Source organism: Nerophis lumbriciformis, linkage group LG20 (genome assembly GCF_033978685.3).
Source record: "Nerophis lumbriciformis linkage group LG20, RoL_Nlum_v2.1, whole genome shotgun sequence".
Taxonomy (NCBI): domain Eukaryota; kingdom Metazoa; phylum Chordata; class Actinopteri; order Syngnathiformes; family Syngnathidae; genus Nerophis; species Nerophis lumbriciformis.
In genome coordinates this window covers 232,501-249,299 of record NC_084567.2, presented here as the reverse complement: position 1 = coordinate 249,299, position 16,799 = coordinate 232,501, and the positions used below count along the sequence as shown (strand labels likewise).

At 43.9% G+C, this 16,799-nt stretch overlaps 1 protein-coding gene across 6 annotated transcripts in view; it reads left to right on the top strand.

Moving 5' to 3' along the window:
* Window positions 1-16,799, top strand: part of prdm6 (PR domain containing 6) — a 91,554-nt gene that overhangs the window by 70,497 nt on the left and 4,258 nt on the right. For 5 of the 6 annotated variants that reach the window (XM_061979942.1, XM_061979944.1, XM_061979943.1 and 2 more), the window contains one exon: window positions 13,291-13,467. In XM_061979942.1, the coding sequence (XP_061835926.1) occupies window positions 13,291-13,467 (177 nt within the window). Of the gene's footprint in view, window positions 1-13,290; window positions 13,478-16,799 lie in introns of all 6 variants that reach the window. The other variant, XM_061979946.1, reaches the window with a different exon arrangement.

Below are 16,799 nucleotides of genomic sequence, written 5' to 3'. Positions count from 1 at the left end.
CATATGGGAAGTGAGTAGTTGTATCGACACATCTAATATCATATGGGAAGTGAGTAGTTGTATCGACACATCTAATATCATATGGGAAGTGAGTAGTTGTATCGACACATCTAATATCATATGGGAAGTGAGTAGTTGTATCGACACATCTAATATCATATGGGAAGTGAGTAGTTGTATCGGCACATCTAATATCATATGGGAAGTGAGTAGTTGTATCGGCACATCTAATATCATATGGGAAGTGAGTAGTTGTATCGACACATCTAATATCATATGGGAAGTGAGTAGTTGTATCGACACATCTAATATCATATGGGAAGTGAGTAGTTGTATCGACACATCTAATATCATATGGGAAGTGAGTAGTTGTATCGACACATCTAATATCATATGGGAAGTGAGTAGTTGTATCGACACATCTAATATCATATGGGAAGTGAGTAGTTGTATCGACACATCTAATATCATATGGGAAGTGAGCAGTTGTATCGGCACATCTAATATCATATGGGAAGTGAGCAGTTGTATCGGCACATCTAATATCATATGGGAAGTGAGCAGTTGTATCGGCACATCTAATATCATATGGGAAGTGGGCAGTTGTATCGGCACATCTAATATCATATGGGAAGTGGGCAGTTGTATCGACACATCTAATATCATATGGGAAGTGGGCAGTTGTATCGACACATCTAATATCATATGGGAAGTGAGTAGTTGTATCGACACATCTAATATCATATGGGAAGTGAGTAGTTGTATCGACACATCTAATATCATATGGGAAGTGAGTAGTTGTATCGACACATCTAATATCATATGGGAAGTGAGTAGTTGTATCGACACATCTAATATCATATGGGAAGTGAGTAGTTGTATCGACACATCTAATATCATATGGGAAGTGAGTAGTTGTATCGACACATCTAATATCATATGGGAAGTGAGTAGTTGTATCGACACATCTAATATCATATGGGAAGTGAGTAGTTGTATCGACACATCTAATATCATATGGGAAGTGAGTAGTTGTATCGACACATCTAATATCATATGGGAAGTGAGTAGTTGTATCGACACATCTAATATCATATGGGAAGTGAGTAGTTGTATCGACACATCTAATATCATATGGGAAGTGAGTAGTTGTATCGACACATCTAATATCATATGGGAAGTGAGTAGTTGTATCGGCACATCTAATATCATATGGGAAGTGAGTAGTTGTATCGGCACATCTAATATCATATGGGAAGTGAGTAGTTGTATCGACACATTTAATATCATATGGGAAGTGAGTAGTTGTATCGACACATCTAATATCATATGGGAAGTGAGTAGTTGTATCGACACATCTAATATCATATGGGAAGTGGGTAGTTGTATCGGCACATCTAATATCATATGGGAAGTGGGTAGTTGTATCGGCACATCTAATATCATATGGGAAGTGGGTAGTTGTATCGGCACATCTAATATCATATGGGAAGTGGGTAGTTGTATCGACACATCTAATATCATATGGGAAGTGGGTAGTTGTATCGACACATCTAATATCATATGGGAAGTGGGTAGTTGTATCGACACATCTAATATCATATGGGAAGTGGGTAGTTGTATCGACACATCTAATATCATATGGGAAGTGGGTAGTTGTATCGACACATCTAATATCATATGGGAAGTGGGTAGTTGTATCGACACATCTAATATCATATGGGAAGTGAGTAGTTGTATCGACACATCTAATATCATATGGGAAGTGAGTAGTTGTATCGACACATCTAATATCATATGGGAAGTGAGTAGTTGTATCGACACATCTAATATCATATGGGAAGTGAGTAGTTGTATCGACACATCTAATATCATATGGGAAGTGAGCAGTTGTATCGGCACATCTAATATCATATGGGAAGTGAGCAGTTGTATCGGCACATCTAATATCATATGGGAAGTGAGTAGTTGTATCGACACATCTAATATCATATGGGAAGTGAGTAGTTGTATCGACACATCTAATATCATATGGGAAGTGAGTAGTTGTATCGACACATCTAATATCATATGGGAAGTGAGTAGTTGTATTGACACATCTAATATCATATGGGAAGTGAGTAGTTGTATCGACACATCTAATATCATATGGGAAGTGAGTAGTTGTATCGACACATCTAATATCATATGGGAAGTGAGTAGTTGTATCGACACATCTAATATCATATGGGAAGTGAGTAGTTGTATCGACACATCTAATATCATATGGGAAGTGAGTAGTTGTATCGACACATCTAATATCATATGGGAAGTGAGCAGTTGTATCGGCACATCTAATATCATATGGGAAGTGAGCAGTTGTATCGGCACATCTAATATCATATGGGAAGTGGGCAGTTGTATCGGCACATCTAATATCATATGGGAAGTGGGCAGTTGTATCGGCACATCTAATATCATATGGGAAGTGGGCAGTTGTATCGACACATCTAATATCATATGGGAAGTGGGCAGTTGTATCGACACATCTAATATCATATGGGAAGTGAGTAGTTGTATCGACACATCTAATATCATATGGGAAGTGAGTAGTTGTATCGACACATCTAATATCATATGGGAAGTGAGTAGTTGTATCGACACATCTAATATCATATGGGAAGTGAGTAGTTGTATCGACACATCTAATATCATATGGGAAGTGAGTAGTTGTATCGACACATCTAATATCATATGGGAAGTGAGTAGTTGTATCGACACATCTAATATCATATGGGAAGTGAGTAGTTGTATCGACACATCTAATATCATATGGGAAGTGAGTAGTTGTATCGACACATCTAATATCATATGGGAAGTGAGTAGTTGTATCGACACATCTAATATCATATGGGAAGTGAGTAGTTGTATCGACACATCTAATATCATATGGGAAGTGAGTAGTTGTATCGACACATCTAATATCATATGGGAAGTGAGTAGTTGTATCGGCACATCTAATATCATATGGGAAGTGAGTAGTTGTATCGGCACATCTAATATCATATGGGAAGTGAGTAGTTGTATCGACACATTTAATATCATATGGGAAGTGAGTAGTTGTATCGACACATCTAATATCATATGGGAAGTGAGTAGTTGTATCGACACATCTAATATCATATGGGAAGTGAGTAGTTGTATCGGCACATCTAATATCATATGGGAAGTGGGTAGTTGTATCGGCACATCTAATATCATATGGGAAGTGGGTAGTTGTATCGACACATCTAATATCATATGGGAAGTGGGTAGTTGTATCGACACATCTAATATCATATGGGAAGTGGGTAGTTGTATCGACACATCTAATATCATATGGGAAGTGGGTAGTTGTATCGACACATCTAATATCATATGGGAAGTGGGTAGTTGTATCGGCACATTCTTAGTGTAAGCTTTTTGTAAAAGTAACTTCTGCTCTTTGATCGTGCAGAGTCAACATGGGGCCATGTGTGTGTGTGTGTGTGTGTGTGTATAAGTGTAATTTGTGTTGTGTGTTATGTGTGTTGTGTATGTATATGTGTGTGTGTAAAATTTGTGTTGTGTGTGTGTATGTGTGTAATGTGTATGTGTGTGTAGATGTGTGTGTTTGTAATGTGTGTTGTGTGTATATGTGTGTGTGTGTAACGTGTGTGTATGTGTGTAATGTGTGTTGTGTGTGTGTATATGTGTGTGCGTAATGTGTGTTGTGTTGTGTTGTGTGTGTGTGCATGCGTTGTGTGTGTGCGTTATGAGTGTTGTGTGTGTGTGTGTGTGTGTGAGTGTGTTGTAAATCAAGGCGAAGAGTCAGTGAGCAATGTGTGGTTGTCACGGTGACGGGCGTGGCCAACACGTGTCACATGGTCAATAAAGAAATATTGAGGCCAAGAAAAATGTGCTGGATTAAGTTCAGTATTGGAGGCCTGGGAGTGTTGGCAATAACTCTTCTTCTTCCTTCTTCCCTCTTCTTTCTTCTTCTTCTTCCTCTTCCTCTTCTTCTTCTTCTTCTTTCTTTTTCTTCCTTCTTCTTTTTCTTCTTCATCTTCCTTCTTTTTCTTCTTCTTCTTCTTCCTTCTTTCGTCTTCTTAAGGTTCTAACTCTTCTTCTTCTGGACCTTCTCTTCACACTCCTTCAGGTTCCATGCACTAAGTTAGAGAAGGTTCTAACTCTTCTTCTTCTTCTGGACCTTCTCTTCACACTCCTTCAGGTTCCTTGCACTAAGTTAGGGAAGGTTCTAACTGCTGGTGTTGGTCTACTGTGTTTCATCAAGTCCAGAGTCAATGCAGTTGTGTACCAAGAGATTTTAGAGCACAACATGCTTCCATCTGTTGAAAAGCTCTATGGAGATGATGATTTCATGATGTGGCACCTGCCCACAGTGTTAAAACCACCAGTAACTGGTGCACTGACCATGGCATTACTGTCCTCCATTGGCCTGCCAACTCCCCTGACCTGAACCCCATAGAGAATGTGTGGGGTATTGTGAAGAAGCAGCTGAAAGACACCAGAGCCAATAATGCAAATGAGCTACAGGCCGCTATTGAAGCATCCATAAGACCTCAGCAATGACAGGCTGATGGCCTCCATGACACACAGCTTTGATGCACTCATCTGTGCAAAATGATTCCCAAACAAGTTCTGAGTGCATTACTTGACATTTTAAATGTTTGATTTTGTTTTGCTGTTATAAATCTTTTTTTTTTTTTACTTGGTCTGAGGAAATATTCTAATTTTTTGAGATAGGATTTTGGAGTTTTCTTCAGCTGTATGTCATAATCAGCAATATTCAAATAATAAAAGGCTTGCAATATTTCAGTTGATGTGTAATGAATCCAGAATGGATCACATGTTTGTTTTTTTAGTTGCATTACAGAAAATAAAGAACTTCATCACAATATTCTAATTTTTTGAGACAGTCCTGTATGTACAAACCCCGTTTCCATATGAGTTGGGAAATTGTGTTAGATGTAAATATAAACGGAATACAATGATTTGCAAATCCTTTTCAAGCCATATTCAGTTGAATATGCTACAAAGACAACATATTTGATGTTTTTTTTGCAAATAATCATTAACTTTAGAATTTGATGCCAGCAACACGTGACAAAGAAGTTGGGAAAGGGCATGTTCACCACTGTGTTACATGGCCTTTCCTTTGAACAACACTCAGTAAAGGTTTGGGAACTGAGGAGACACATTTTTGAAGCTTCTCAGGTGGAATTCTTTCCCATTCTTGCTTGATGTACAGCTTAAGTTGTTCAACAGTCCGGGGGTCTCCCTTCTGCTATTTTAGGCTTCACATTTTCAATGGGAGACAGGTCTGGACTACAGGCAGGCCAGTCTAGTACCCGCACTCTTTTACTATGAAGCCACGTTGATGTAACACGTGGCTTGGCATTGTCTTGCTGAAATAAGCAGGGGCGTCCATGGTAACGTTGCTTGGATGGCAACATATGTTGCTCCAAAAGCTGTATGTACCTTTCAGCATTAATGGTGCCTTCACAGATGTGTAAGTTACCCATGTCTTGGCCACTAATACACCCCCATACCATCACACATGCTGCCTTTTACACTTTCACCCTAGAACAATCCGGATGGTTCTTTTCCTCTTTGGTCCGGAGGACAAGACGTCCACAGTTTCCAAAAACAATTTGAAATGTGGACTCGTCAGACCACAGAACACTTTTCCACTTTGTATCAGTCCATCTTAGATGAGCTCAGGCCCAGCGAAGCCGACGGCGTTTCTGGGTGTTGTTGATAAACGGTTTTCGCCTTGCATAGGAGAGTTTTAACTTGCACTTACAGATGTAGCGACCAACTGTAGTTACTGACAGTGGGTTTCTGAAGTGTTCCTGAGCCCATGTGGTGATATCCTTTACACACTGATGTCGCTTGTTGATGCAGTACAGCCTGAGGGATGGAAGGTCACGGGCTTAGCTGCTTACGTGCAGTGATTTCTCCACATTCTCTGAACCCTTTGATGATATTACGGAGCGTAGATGGTGAAATCCCTAAATTCCTTGCAATAGCTGCTTGAGAGGTTTTTCTTAAACTGTTCAACAATTTGCTCACACATTTGTTGACAAAGTGGTGACCCTCGCCCCATCCTTGTTTGTGAATGACTGAGCATTTCATGGAATCTACTTTTATACCCAATCATGGTACCCAAATTCCAATCTGACTTCAGAACTAACCACTCCACTGACACATGCCTTCTCTATCTGACTTCAGAACTAACCACTCCACTGACACATGCCTTCTTTATCTGACTTCAAAACTAACCACTCCACTGACACATGCCTTCTCTATCTGACTTCAGAACTAACCACTCCACTGACACATGCCTTCTCTATCTGACTTCAGAACTAACCACTCCACTGACACATGCCTTCTCTATCTGACTTCAGAACTAACCACTCCACTGACACATGCCTTCTCTATGTGAGCGACCACATGAAACATGAGGTGGACGTGGGCATGGTCATGCTGGACCTTCAGAAGGTCTTTGACAGCGTTGACCACGCTATACTGTTGGATAAGCTCAGAGCAATCGTATTTGACAAAACCTCATGGAGCTGGATGCAATCTTACTTGGAGGGGAGGGAACAGGTGGTAGAGGTGAACGGCACCGTGTCCCCCCCCCCTCTCAGTGAGCTGTGGAGTCCCCCAAGGCAGTATATTAGGGCCTTTACTGTTCCTAATATACATAAAGGACTTGTCATCAGCATGCGACTGTGAATTGTTCTTGTTTGCGGATGACTCGGCCCTGCTGGTATCAGACAAGGACAAGTCACAGGTGGAGAAAATCCTCAGTAGAACTTGCACCTGGCTGGCTGACAACAAGCTATCCATACACTTGGCTAAAACTGAATCCATCCTGTTTGGGTCCCACATCAACCTTAAGAAAGTCAGTGACTTCACTATAAAAGTGGGTGACATTGTTATCACCAGGAAGGATGAGGTCACCTACCTAGGTTCCATTCTAGAGGATCATCTTTCCTGTGATCAAATGGCAACCAAGGTCATCAAAAAGGTCAACCAGCGAAGAAGATTTCTCTATAGAATCTCCTCTCTGGTCAACAAAAGCACCATGAGGATTCTGGCGGGAACTCTCATTCAACCCTTTTTCCATTACGCATGCACCTCCTGGTACCCTAGCACCTCCGAAACCCTCAAATCTAGACTCCAAACATCCCAGAACAAGCTAGTCAGATTACTTCTAGACCTCCACCCCAGATCACACCTCACTCCTACCCACTTCTCCAAAGTGGGCTGGCTCAGGGTGGAGGACAGAGTCAAACAACTTGCACTGAGCCTGGTCTATAAAATCCGCTACACCTCCCTGATACCGAAGTACATGTCAAACTACTTCCTTAACGTAAATGAGCGCCATAACCACAACACCAGGGGGAGCTCCACTAACCACGTTAAACCCACATTCCCATCTAACAAAGGTCTTAACTCATTCTCTTTCTATGCCACATCAATGTGGAATGCACTCCCAACAGGTGTAAAAGAAAGGGCATCTCTATCCTCCTTCAAAACCGCAATAAAAGTTCACCTCCAGGCAACTTCAACCCTAAACTAACTAAGTGTTTTACATGGTATTTGACGTGGTGTTTTACATGGTATTTGACAGTGTTTTACATGGTATTTGACATGGTGTTTTACATGGTATTTGACAGTGTTTTACATGGTATTTGACATAGTGTTTTACATGGTATTTGACAGTGTTTTACATGGTATTTGACATAGTGTTTTACATGGTATTTGACAGTGTTTTACATGGTATTTGACATAGTGTTTTACATGGTATTTGACATGCTGTTTGGATGTTTTTACAGTATCTCATGGTCCAGTGAGCAGGTGATCTTATGTGTTGACTTTTGTTAGTTGCATGTTTTTTTTTTTGCACCATGACTAGGGAAGGTTGTTTGGATTGTGTAAACGCTGTGCTATCATCTTAAGGCACTATCAAGGGTCATTGATGTGATCTAGTCATATTGTCCACATGATGGCAGCAGAATATTTCAGATGAAAGTGAAAGTACTGCTCGTGAAGAGTCTGGAGCCCCTTGTTCTTCATCACTGCCAGTGTAAACCTTGTCAGGTCATGTGACACTGCCAGTGTAGACCTGGTCAGGTCATGTGACACTGCCAGTGTAGACCTGGTCAGGTCATGTGACACTGCCAGTGTAAACCTTGTCAGGTCATGTGACACTGCCAGTGTAGACCTGGTCAGGTCATGTGACACTGCCAGTGTAGACCTGGTCAGGTCATGTGACACTGCCAGTGTAGACCTGGTCAGGTCATGTGACACTGCCAGTGTAGACCTGGTCAGGTCATGTGACACTGCCAGTGTAGACCTGGTCAGGTCATGTGACACTGCCAGTGTAGACCTGGTCAGGTCATGTGACACTGCCAGTGTAGACCTGGTCAGGTCATGTGACACTGCCAGTGTAGACCTGGTCTGGTCATGTGACACTGCCAGTGTAGACCTGGTCTGGTCATGTGACACTGCCAGTGTAGACCTGGTCTGGTCATGTGACACTGCCAGTGTAGACCTGGTCAGGTCATGTGACACTGCCAGTGTAGACCTGGTCAGGTCATGTGACAGAAGAAGTGTTAGCATGATTGTCCGCTCACACTGAGGAGGATTGTGTGTTGTTGTTTCAGGCGGTAAGCTTGCTGGCTAGTTTGAAGTCCAAACATTTGAGTTTGTGTAGGTTCCAGCGTCACGCTCACTGCACTGTAATAAACAATACGCAAGCATTAATCTCCCCTCCCCGTCTCCATAAATAATATCCTCACATTGATCACGCTAAAGTATTCACGATCAATGGCCTCTTCATAGAAAAGCAGCTAATAAATAGCGTGTGGGTCCACCGAGGCGTCAACTTAGAGATCAATGACCTCCCTTTCTGTGCGGAAAACTGCAAGTGAGGATATTCCACTTTTCTTTTGGTGTTTTATTTACTTTACATGATTGAGATTTATTGTCCTTTGCATGTTTGCCTCTCACGCTCACACGGAACGTGCTGGAAGACGTGAGGAGGTCATGGTCCACAACAATAACAAACACAACTAGCCTAGCCACATGTCTGTCTGTCTGTCTGTCTGTCTGTCTGTCTCTGTGTGTGTGTGTGTGTGCCAGTCCACTTTCTTTTATTTATTTATTTATTTTTGTCCTGTCCAGCTTCTCAGGCAAATCATATAGTAGATGTAGAAGATCATATAGTAGATGTAGATGATCATGTAGTAGATGTAGATGATCATATAGTAGATGTAGATGATCATATAGTAGATGTAGATGATCATATAGTAGATGTAGATGATCATATAGTAGATGTAGATGATCATATAGTAGATGTAGATGATCATATAGTAGATGTAGATGATCATATAGTAGATGTAGATGATCATATAGTTGATGTAGATGATCATATAGTAGATGTAGATGATCATATAGTAGATGTAGATGATCATATAGTAGATGTAGATGATCATATAGTAGATGTAGATGATCATATAGTAGATGTAGATGATCATATAGTAGATGTAGATGATCATATAGTAGATGTAGATGATCATATAGTTGATGTAGATGATCATATAGTAGATGTAGATGATCATATAGTAGATGTAGATGATCATATAGTAGATGTAGATGATCATATAGTAGATGTAGATGATCATATAGTAGATGTAGATGATCATATAGTAGATGTAGATGATCATATAGTAGATGTAGATGATCATATAGTTGATGTAGATGATCATATAGTAGATGTAGATGATCATATAGTAGATGTAGATGATCATATAGTAGATGTAGATGATCATATAGTAGATGTAGATGATCATATAGTTGATGTAGATGATCATATAGTAGATGTAGATGATCATATAGTAGATGTAGATGATCATATCGTTGATGTAGATGATCATATAGTAGATGTAGATGATCATATAGTAGATGTAGATGATCATATCGTTGATGTAGATGATCATATAGTAGATGTAGATGATCATATAGTAGATGTAGATGATCATATAGTAGATGTAGATGATCATATAGTAGATGTAGATGATCATATAGTAGATGTAGATGATCATATAGTAGATGTAGATGATCATATAGTAGATGTAGATGATCATGTAGTAGATGTAGATGATCATATAGTAGATGTAGATGATCATATAGTAGATGTAGATGATCATATAGTTGATGTAGATGATCATATAGTAGATGTAGATGATCATATAGTAGATGTAGATGATCATATAGTAGATGTAGATGATCATATAGTAGATGTAGATGATCATATAGTAGATGTAGATGATCATATAGAGAAGTGTAGGATACTTCTCTTGTTGCATTATTTGTATTTGACTTCATTAAATGTATTTATATAAAAGTCCACTTTGACTTTGTGCAGGTGAAAAGTGTCCTGAGTGTAGACGTGTGAGAGCTGATGGATGACTTAGTGAAGATGTTTCTGACTTATGGAACTTAATGTTTGGCCTTTGACAACTCAACTTTAACATCAAATTATGTGTTTAAAAAATTCAGATCATAAACATTTTGTGTCAAGAAAATCAGTTTACAAAAATTCAGTGCAAAAGAAAGTCAGTGTAAACAAAATCAGTTTAAAAAAACTTTAGTGTAAAAAAATGTAGTTAAAAAAAATGAAGTGTCAAAGAAAATCATTGTGTAAAAGAAATTGAGTGCAGAAATATTTGTTCCTCATTAGCTGCTTCTGAGACACCACCCATTACTTCCGAGACACCACCCATTACTACTGAGACACCACCCATTACTTCCGAGACACCACCCATTACTTCCGAGACACCACCCACTACTTCCGAGACACCACCCACTACTTCCGAGACACCACCCATTACTTCCGAGACACCACCCACTACTTCCGAGACACCACCCACTACTTCCGAGACACCACCCACTACTTCCGAGACACCACCCACTACTTCCGAGACACCACCCACTACTTCCGAGACACCACCCATTACTTCCGAGACACCACCCATTACTACTGAGACACCACCCATTACTTCCGAGACACCACCCATTACTTCCGAGACACCACCCACTACTTCCGAGACACCACCCACTACTTCCGAGACACCACCCATTACTTCCGAGACACCACCCACTACTTCCGAGACACCACCCACTACTTCCGAGACACCACCCACTACTTCCGAGACACCACCCACTACTTCCGAGACACCACCCACTACTTCCGAGACACCACCCACTACTTCCGAGACACCACCCACTACTTCCGAGACACCACCCACTACTTCCGAGACACCACCCACTACTTCCGAGACACCACCCACTACTACCGAGACACCACCCATTACTTCCGAGACACCACCCATTACTTCCGAGACACCACCCATTACTTCCGAGACACCACCCACTACTTCCGAGACACCACCCACTACTTCCGAGACACCACCCACTACTTCCGAGACACCACCCACTACTTCCGAGACACCACCCATTACTTCCGAGACACCACCCACTACTTCCGAGACACCACCCACTACTTCCGAGACACCACCCACTACTTCCGAGACACCACCCACTACTTCCGAGACACCACCCACTACTTCCGAGACACCACCCACTACTTCCGAGACACCACCCACTACTTCCGAGACACCACCCACTACTTCCGAGACACCACCCACTACTTCCGAGACACCACCCACTACTTCCGAGACACCACCCACTACTTCAGAGACACCACCCACTACTTCCGAGACACCACCCACTACTTCCGAGACACCACCCACTACTTCCGAGACACCACCCACTACTTCCGAGACACCACCCACTACTTCCGAGACACCACCCACTACTTCCGAGACACCACCCACTACTTCCGAGACACCACCCACTACTTCTGAGATACCACCCATTACTTCTGAGACACCACCCATTACTTCCGAGACACCACCCACTACTTCCGAGACACCACCCACTACTTCCGAGATACCACCCACTACTTCCGAGACACCACCCACTACTTCAGAGACACCACCCACTACTTCCGAGACACCACCCACTACTTCCGAGACACCACCCACTACTTCCGAGACACCACCCACTACTTCCGAGACACCACCCACTACTTCCGAGACACCACCCACTACTTCCGAGACACCACCCACTACTTCCGAGACACCACCCACTACTTCCGAGACACCACCCACTACTTCTGAGATACCACCCATTACTTCTGAGACACCACCCATTACTTCTGAGACACCACCCACTACTTCCGAGACACCACCCATTACTTCCGAGACACCACCCACTACTTCCGAGACACCACCCATTACTTCCGAGACACCACCCACTACTTCTGAGACACCACACATTACTTCCGAGACACCACCCATTACTTCCGAGACACCACCCACTACTTCTGATACACCACCCACTACTTCCGAGATACCACCCACTACTTCCGAGACACCACCCACTACTTCCGAGACACCACACATTACTTCCGAGACACCACCCATTACTTCCGAGACACCACCCACTACTTCCGAGACACCACCCACTACTTCCGAGACACCACCCACTACTTCTGAGATACCACCCATTACTTCTGAGACACCACCCACTACTTCTGAGACACCACCCATTACTTCTGAGACACCACCCACTACTTCTGAGATACCACCCACTACTTCCGAGACACCACACATTACTTCCGAGACACCACCCATTACTTCCGAGACTCCACCCACTACTTCCGAGACTCCACCCACTACTTCCGAGACACCACCCATTACTTCCGAGACACCACCCACTACGTCCGAGACACCACCCATTACTTCCGAGACACCACCCACTACTTCCGAGACTCCACCCACTACTTCCGAGACACCACCCACTACTTCTGAGACATCACCCATTACTTCTGAGACACCACCCACTACTTCTGAGACACCACCCACTACTTCTGAGACACCACCCATTACATCTGAGACACCACTCACTACTTCTGAGACACCACCCACTACTTCCGAGACACCACCCACCATACTGCCTGTATTTGTAATGAAATAGTCATGGTGAATAAAGACACACAGATAGTCATGGTGAATAAAGACACACAGAGACGATGCAATCATGTCAACACAAACCAAATGCATGTTCTGCTTTGAGTGTCCATCAACAGGTAGCTCCGCCCCCTCAGGTGACAGGTGTGCTGGTGTGTTTCAGGCCCTACCAGTGCGGACATTGCTCGCTCTCATTCTCCCAGCCCTCAGAGTTGAGGAACCACGTGGTGACGCACTCCAGCGACCGGCCCTTTAAGTGCGGATACTGCGGCCGCGCCTTCGCCGGCGCCACCACGCTCAACAACCACATCCGCACGCACACGGGAGAGAAGCCCTTCAAGTAAGTACCAGTGAGTACTCTTTGACACCTGTCAATCACTTCTCTCACTCAAGTCTAATCATGCTGACAATTTCATTAATAATCTTATCTTAGCAAAATGCTAAGCGTTGAAAAGTCAGCGTTGAAAAGTCCGTAGTCTTGTAGAATTTCTGCTGCGGTGAAAAAAGCCAACCACTCTCCTCAGCCTCTCCAGCATCCTTGCTACTGTGTCCACTTTGAAGGCTTTGTGTGTTTATTGTGTACGACGTGAGGGCTCATCTCTGCTTCTGCCCCAGCTAAGATCCTGTTTGTGGCATAGTCAGTTACTCGGGCTGGCTCTTCATCAAGAAGGTTCCAGTCAGCACATGCATATACAATATCATATGTTTGTGGCATAGTCAGTTACTAGGGCTGGCTCTTTATCAAGAAGGTTCCAGTCAGCACATGCATATACAATATCATATGTTTGTGGCATAGTCAGTTACTAGGGCTGGCTCTTCATCAAGAAGGTTCCAGTCAGCACATGCATATACAATATCATATGTTTGTGGCATTGTCAGTTACTCGGGCTGGCTCTTCATCAAGAAGGTTCCAGTCAGCACATGCATATACAATATCATATGTTTGTGGCATAGTCAGTTACTCGGGCTGGCTCTTCATCAAGAAGGTTCCAGTCAGCACATGCATATACAATATCATATGTTTGTGGCATAGTCAGTTACTAGGGCTGGCTCTTCATCAAGAAGGTTCCAGTCAGCACATGCCTGCTTCAGCAGAGCACCCACATTCTTCCCAGTGTGGGATCCTTTGAAAGCCCTGGTCTGTAACACATGAACATTTAACTTCCAATCCGGAGAGATGTGGTGGGCCGTGATCGTCACATAAGACTCGGTCGCACATGACGTCCAAGCGTCTGTTGTTATTGCCACTCGCTCGGCATTTGCCAGCTCTTTTTCTACTTGGCTCTTAACTTGGGCATACAACGCTGGCATGCACGTGTTGGTCATATGATTTCGGGACAGTATCTTATACCTGGGCTCTAACGTATGAATCAAATCCTGAAATCCTTCCCACTCAACAATGTTGTAAGGACATAATCCCTTGGCGATAAAACACGTAATTGACGCTGTGATTTCCTTAGCGCGTGCTGAATTGTGACCAAGTTGCCCGAATAAGTTAGGAATGGTGCTCCCAGGCTGTGTGCTACTGCTTGCTGCACACTCCTGCTCGTTGGCACGGGGTTTTAACTCACCGTACTCTTGGCCGTGTTTCCTCTTTGCATGCTGGTGGAGATTTGTAGTGCTGCCAGTGTACGTCAACGATGCTCGACACAATTTACAAATAGCATGGCTTCTGTCGAGCTTCCCTTCCTTCTTATAAAACCCAAAAACTTTCCACACTTTGGATTTCTGTCTCCCCGATGCGTTGAAAATCTTTCTCGGTCCATTATCACCTTCGGTCAGACTGACGCTTTCGTTCTCCTCCTCCTTCATTTTCCGTGTTGTCTCTTGTTTATCACTCGTGCTAATACCAGCTAGGCGGCTACCGCGTTTGGCGAGTAGCTTCAGCTCTCGCGTTGTTTTAGAGACGCTGGCGCATATTGTAATCTAGCCAACCCATGCAGAGTCTCGCGATAACCGATCCATGACTCTATAACCGATTCAGCTAGGAATTCATGGATTATTCGCATTGATTGAGGAGTCTGCTACCGATGCAGCCTAATCGCTCACTTGTTGAATCGAATACTCGGTCGCATCGGTTTATCGTTCACAACCCTAGTATATATATATGTATGCTCTCCATGGACCGCCACCTTGCCGTGGTGGAGAGCCTTGCGTGTTCCAATGAACCTAAGAGCGATGCCGTCGGGAGCTTCTGCTCCTGGTTGGTTTAACCATGGCGGTAAGGTCAAGGGGGAGGTTCCAGACAAAGTGCGGTCCAAAGACCTCCACGGTGGAAGTGGCGGAGGATGACACTGCATGTCACAACGGCACTGAAGGCCGATGAAGGCTGCAACAGAGGGTGGTCTCCAGTCGTCATGGATCCATGCCACTGGATCAAAGCCCCTCTCTGCCAAGGACCGTGTGGTGGCTGCAGGCGCATCAGTCTCCCCACGCTAAGAGACGTCACACGCAGGCGTCCTCCCGAATGGGAACCCATCCATTTTACATCCCGGATACTTCAAAGTCCTTTGGCGACCGGGAAGTGGTAACGGGTGCAGGACAGTGAAGTCTGGCAGTCCCTAGTCACAACCTGGCACACAGGCGGTGGGTGTTAGATTCAGCCGTTAAGCTCATGGACTGAGGCAGAAGAGCTTCTCGGCAGCTGCACCCATGACTGAGCAGCCCTATTCAGGATCCACTCTGCTCACCCCAGTAAGGGAGGGGGTTAGAAAAGGTACCCTAAAAATAGCCTGCCTCGCAACATCCTGTCTGGAATACCGCATCCAGAGGGATCACCACCACGCGGTCAGAAACAAAGAAAACACAAACTACACATTGGAGCCTGGAACGTGCGAACCCTCACAGACAACCAAGCCAGTGATCGACCTGAAAGGCGAACTGCCATCATCTCCAGAGAGCTAAGGAAGTTCCAGATCGACATCGCAGCCGAAGGGCAGCTGAAGGAAGAAAAAGGCGGATATACTTTCTTTTGGAAAGGAAAGCCAGCAAATGAGCCACGAATCCACGGTGTGGGTTTTGCTATTAAGAACTGCCTCATCAACCACCTCCATGAACTCCCTGTGGGCATCAACGAGCGCCTAATGACCTTACGCCTTATGCTTGCTAGCAGTCATATGGCCACAGTCGTTAGTGCCTATGCACCAACCCTTGATGCACAGGATGAAGTTAAGGAGGCCTTTTATGCTGACCTGGACAAAGTTCTATCTGAAGTCCCCAAGGAGGACAAGTTAATCCTGCTCGGAGACTTCAACGCCAGAGTGGGACGAAACCACCGCCTATGCAGGGGTACGCTGGGGAGAGAAGGGGTCGGAAATACAAACTCTAATGGCACACTACTGCTAACTAAGTGCTCGGAGCACAACCTGGTCATCACAAACACACTTTTCCGTCAGAAAACCAAGTTCAAAACATCATGGATGCACCCTCGCTCCAAACTGTGGCATCTCATTGACTACGTCATTGTCCGCTCTAAGGAAAGTCACGACGTCCTAAACACCAGAGCAATGACCAGTGCAGACGACTGCTGGACCGACCACCGCCTCATTCACTCCATCATGTCCATCCGCTTAATGCGGAAAAGACAGTGCCGGCCAAGAATTAACATCGAGCTGTTGAGTGACACCACCTACCAACAACAGCTGCAGGAGGCCTTTACCACAGCATTGCCCA